The following is a 5,173-nucleotide window of genomic DNA, read 5'->3' as shown; positions in this document are numbered from 1 at the left end:
CTAGGAGAGAATGAAGACAATGACTGCTCTTAATGCCGAGTTTCCCCACTCCACTTTCCTGTCGGCTTTTCTGCCCTGTCAAGGCAAAATGCTGGCAACAAAACAGGAAGCAGGGAAGTGGGTTGCCTGTCTTGAGCACCTGCAGGAAGCTGTGAAAGGGGATAGACACGTGTTGTGTCAAGTGCTGCAAGCGTGTAGATGGTAATATTAAAGGAATATTTTAGTTGCTCTCAAGTACTACTTTTTAGTGCTGCTTACTTAGAAGGCCATTCAGACAGAAGCGATCTGCTTAACCAGACGATGTCCTTTTGGTAATGTGTGCATGTGGTTTGATGTAGGCGCTAACTATATTGAGAGTGGGGTCAGATCATTCCGTAGAGAATCTGTTTAGTGATTTACGTTCTACGTCTCTACTAGCCAAGGATTTCATTTTACATATTAAAGGAGTGTTTGCATCACACGCCTGAGGGAAAGGATCTTTTAGTCTTACTGTGCAGGGGAACAAAGTAAGGTGCTGTCGAAGTGACTTACAGGAGCTGCTTCAGGAAATCCCTGCCAGGACTAAGAACCGAGTGATCCCCAACACAGCGTGTTAGTCAGGAGACCTTTGCTGAGTGCTTCAGCTAGAGCCTGTCACTGTTAAAGGGGGACACTAAAGAAGTTAGTCCTGATATTTGACAAAGGAGAGGTATACAGGTGGGTAGAAATACTCAGGTTAGTGTGGCTCAATAAGTTCCCGTTTGTCAGACTGACCACTCTGGGCAGGCGTCTTGCCTGCCATGAGGTGAACTGGGTTTGCTTAAACCATATTTGTATTTTACTTTGCATTAATTATGGATATTTTAAATGAGTATGTTTCATTTTGTAATCCCAGCGGTCCAGGGACAATTAATGTGGTTATTTAATGTCGTTCCCCTCATTATTTTCCAGTTGTGTTACACCACTTGAGATTTTTCTGGACATATGCTGATAATATGTACCAGTCTGGTGCATTTGGGTCATCTCTTGGAAGAAAACTCTCAGTTAATCTGCTAAAACTCCGCTATCTTATTGGTTTGTGTCATTATTAGGATCCTGACTTCAAGCCCCCAGACTTTGAAATGCATTCTCATGTTCTTGTGAAAGGTCAATACTTTAATTGATGTTATTGTGCTTATTTCAGCAGAGTCCATGCATAAGATAGAAGAATGTAGCTAGTTATATAGTTATGCCAGTTATTAGTTATAAGAACAACCTCAGAAGAGCAAAGTGCACTTTTGAAAACCAGTAGCAGATGAGAACCCAAATAAAAGCTCAGTACGTGGCTGTATATCATCTGTCGTGTTTTTAAAGCCGCCAGAGCCGTTTCGGTGCAGACTGCAGGAGGGGTGAGGGGCTTTTGCGCTGTGAAATTTCTGTGTGCTATTGATTGCTTTCTTCTTCTGTTTAACAGTGATGCAGTTTGGAAAAGGCAAGTCCTGTTACTATCGGTTTCTGACCAAAGGCCAGCAGTGGATATGGCTGCAGACACACTACTACATCACCTACCACCAGTGGAATTCCAAACCCGAGTTCATCGTTTGCACTCACCTGGTAGTTAGGTAGGAGCAGGCACCAAACACTTTTCGAAGCATGTCCCGTGTGCTCATCCATTATTTTTTCCTGTTCTGTTTTGTGTTAGGCAAACATCAGCTGTGCATATCGACACGCTAAGGTGGTATGTAATGGTGTAAAACTGTTGTGACAGGGAACATGGGGAAAGCATAATGTGTTTTCATTACTCTCGAGGGGGTTTTTTTGGCAGCAAGTCCAAAAGCCTGGAAGCCACCACTGGCCAAGTCTGTCAGTGTGTTACATTCCCCTTTTATCCCTAGCGATGACGTGGCCGGAGGATTAAAGCCATTAAGAATCAGGAGGCTTTATGGGCGTGAATGGGATCATACATCTCCTACAAAACCTTTGATCAGAACTTCAAGTGTTTATGACGTCAAGTTAGCTGCTAGCCTTGTTCCTCGCCTGAAATGCAGCCCAGGATCCCCCTCTAGTGGGAAGCTGCTTGTGCTCGGCTGCAAACCCGTGCTGGGAGGCAGTGCGTGTGTGGGATGCACTGTGATACGCACCTTCTGGAGGGGAATCTGCTTGATTACCACTGATACCTCAAAAAAGATTGTGTTAAGAGTGAGAATACATTATCTGAAGGGCTTGAAAAAATAGTAACGTACTGATTTGCTCTATTAAATTGAGGAAACGTCGTCACTGCGTCTTTCTTTACCACCAAGAATCAATTTGTGGATTTTTATCTAGTCCCCTTTTTCCTGACAAACATCTGGAAGAATAAACACTAGTAAACTAGGATTCTTCTCTATATTCTGAAATACAGACTGAGAACACCTTACTGCACCGGACGGGTATAAGTTATTATTGCTGTGTGCGCTGATATAAGCTACATGTCAAGTGTTAGCATAAGCAAATGTTAGACGCAGAGATTGCTTCTGAGTTGTGTTGCTTCTGCCACCCTTCAGGGAGTTTGGCTTCACTTCGAGCTCTGAATTTATTGTGAGTGAATTTGTTTCTTCTTTCTGCTTCCAGTGGCTCTTAAACCTACGGATATAGTCCTGAACAGCTTTTGAAATTCAATTCTCTCTCACGTAGCTAAGGTTTAGAATATAGTAGTGAAACACACAAGTTAATATGTAATTGCAGGAAAATTCATTGCCTAGAGTGATATAAGGGAGTTCAGTTCAGCAGCTTCTCTTGCCTCCCACAAAGGTTATGGCCCATTAATATTTCAGCACCATTCAGTGCCCACGATCCACAAGCACTCAGTCTTTAAAACATCCTCTCCAATGTATCCCAGTGGTGAATCATGTGGCATTGTTTACTGTAAATATTTTATTGTATAAGCGAAAAAGCGGTAAGGAAAGCAAACACACACTTTCAGAGGCACATTCCTGGTGATTCCTGCACCTCATTTGCCTTCCACCAGCGTGAGGGATGTTAACCCAGATATAGAATGCTGCGTGGTGCGGCGTGCACCCTTGGAAAGAGGGGACCTGACCTCCTCCTCGCCAGACGCTGGCTCAGGTCTCACTGAGCTGCCATACAACATCCACAAATGGGTTCTGGATCGTCAGCTGGTTACAAATGAGTGTGAATTTGCTGTGACAACTTACCTGCACAGAAGCTGTAGGATCGTTTTTCTGCCTAATTATGGAAAATGGGAATCTCCTTTATTAGGAAAATTGTACTGAGGACAAAGACACCCATTTTGTCTTCAATAACCAAGTGCACTTTGCTCTTAGATTAGTTCTGCCTGAAGACACCCAGGGCCAAAATTTGCAAAGGAGTGTCTGCGTTTGTGCGGGGTGATTAGTGCAATTAATCATATAGACTCTGCGGTGCTGGGCACAGGGGGACTGGAACACTGCCCTGTTGTTTCTCATCTGTGGATATTCGGCATGTGCAGTTATTCACAGGTTGTGAGGTCGTAAGACAATGTCGCTCTAAGCACCTTGTCTATGAGAGAGAGTGTGTGTGTGCTGTGCAAAGCTTGTGACTCAAATGAAAACTACGTAGTGACCTGTATGGTAGGATAGATACCACACAGTAAGCAATATCCAGACTGAAAAACTGCATTTTAAATTGAATTATGGGTTTTTTTTCAGTTATGCTGAAGTTCGAGCTGAAAGAAGGCGAGATCTTGGCCTTGAAGAGTCATCAATTGAACTGGCGTCCTCCTCTCTAAAGGTACGACGTCCCTTCACAGTTGAATGGGCAGATGTTTAAACCAAACTGAGTAATCGCTTACCAATCTTAGGAAAGTGTCTGTTCTTTCTTCTCCTTCTTTGCTCCCATCTCCTCGAAGCCTTCCGTTGGGTTATGACTCAAGCAGACCCTGAGAAGTTTTCCACTTGACTCTAACCTGCCCGTCTTGGTTCAGGCGTGTAACTGCAAATTCAGCAGTTGTATGGCTGCTGTTCCGCTGTTCATGATCTTTCTGAGACAGTTATGCAAACGATAGGTTAAACCACCTCAGTCCAGAAGCGGAAGAGTAGAGCTGGAGCTGGGGGCTAGATTGCTGTCCCTGTCACCGTTAGTAAAGCGCAGAGGATCCGAGAGCAGGGCAGTACCACATGATGCCTGTTTTGTTAATGCCAGCTCATCGCTGATGCTCAGACAAGGATTGGAAGTGAAGGGAAAACGTGTGTTCTTATTGCAGAGCTCAGCTCTGTTTACACCTTTGGGCAGGATCGCATCAAGTGTAGGATTGTGACCAGAGCAGTAATTTCCATGGCTTGAATCAGTCTGGCATCCCAACACACCTGCCCAATTAACAGGATAATTCTAATCACTTTTAAGCCTTCCTCTTAGTAGTTGACAAATAAGACCAATAATCAAAATAATTTTGAGTGATTGTTGTGCAATTATCATTCTATTAACCTCATTGCTCCTCAGACATTGTTTTGTAGAAGCTATTTATGGGGTGTATCGGGGAAGCAGGCCCTAAGCTGCATCCGTAAGGCAGCTGGAGGAGAGGCAGAGCCATCACTCCCATTGCTCAGTCTTCTGGAGGATAGTGGGAAGCTGGGGAACTCCCTGGGAGGCATGGGGACAGTGGTGGCACGGCCATCACGGTCATCCATGTCCTGCAGATGAAACAGTCTCCTACTACCCTACTAATTACGGGCTTCTGTCTTTTTGGAGTGGCAGCTCCAGAGCTGTTAATATTCTCTAGCTTAGGCTGATCCCCTCTGTGGATGTGCTGCCACGTTCCTGCTGGAACAGCCTGCTGGGAACAACTGCTCCCCAGGCAGAGGCGAGCAGGGTTGCAGATCTCAGCATCGTCCAGTACCTGTTCCCAGGAGGAGCCATGTGCCGTAGGTTCTTCTAGGGCTGCAGCTGCTGTCCTTGTAGCACTGCTCCATGTCCCTTCCCAGCCATCTCTCTCCATCTCTGCAATGAATAAAACCATTCCCCAGGCAGCTCCTCCTGCCACCTTCATTCATTACGTCTGCCACCACTCCCCAGTGTGCTACAGCCAGCGAACTGTGACAACCCTGAAGAAATCAGGCAGAAAGAAGCTAATGATAGAAGCATATTTCCGCTTGCACACAGCTCAGGGGGCAGGAGAGCAGGAGGGTGGCACACCAGAGCACAGGGCGTGGGCAGGAGTCCCCGCAGCATCACCCACACC

General features: G+C 45.5%; 1 protein-coding gene across 1 annotated transcript in view; it reads left to right on the top strand.

Annotated features, from left to right (window-relative positions):
- Positions 1 to 5,173, top strand: part of LOC104492058 (neuronal PAS domain-containing protein 2-like) — a 27,216-nt gene that overhangs the window by 13,776 nt on the left and 8,267 nt on the right. The window contains exons 10-11 of the mRNA XM_010134560.1: positions 1,433 to 1,580; positions 3,645 to 3,726. Of these exons, the coding sequence (XP_010132862.1) occupies positions 1,433 to 1,580; positions 3,645 to 3,726 (230 nt within the window). The remainder of the gene's footprint in view (positions 1 to 1,432; positions 1,581 to 3,644; positions 3,727 to 5,173) is intronic.

Source organism: Buceros rhinoceros, unplaced genomic scaffold (assembly GCF_000710305.1).
Source record: "Buceros rhinoceros silvestris isolate BGI_N320 unplaced genomic scaffold, ASM71030v1 scaffold8134, whole genome shotgun sequence".
NCBI classification, from domain to species: Eukaryota; Metazoa; Chordata; class Aves; order Bucerotiformes; family Bucerotidae; genus Buceros; species Buceros rhinoceros.
This window is presented reverse-complemented; position numbering and strand designations above follow the sequence as displayed.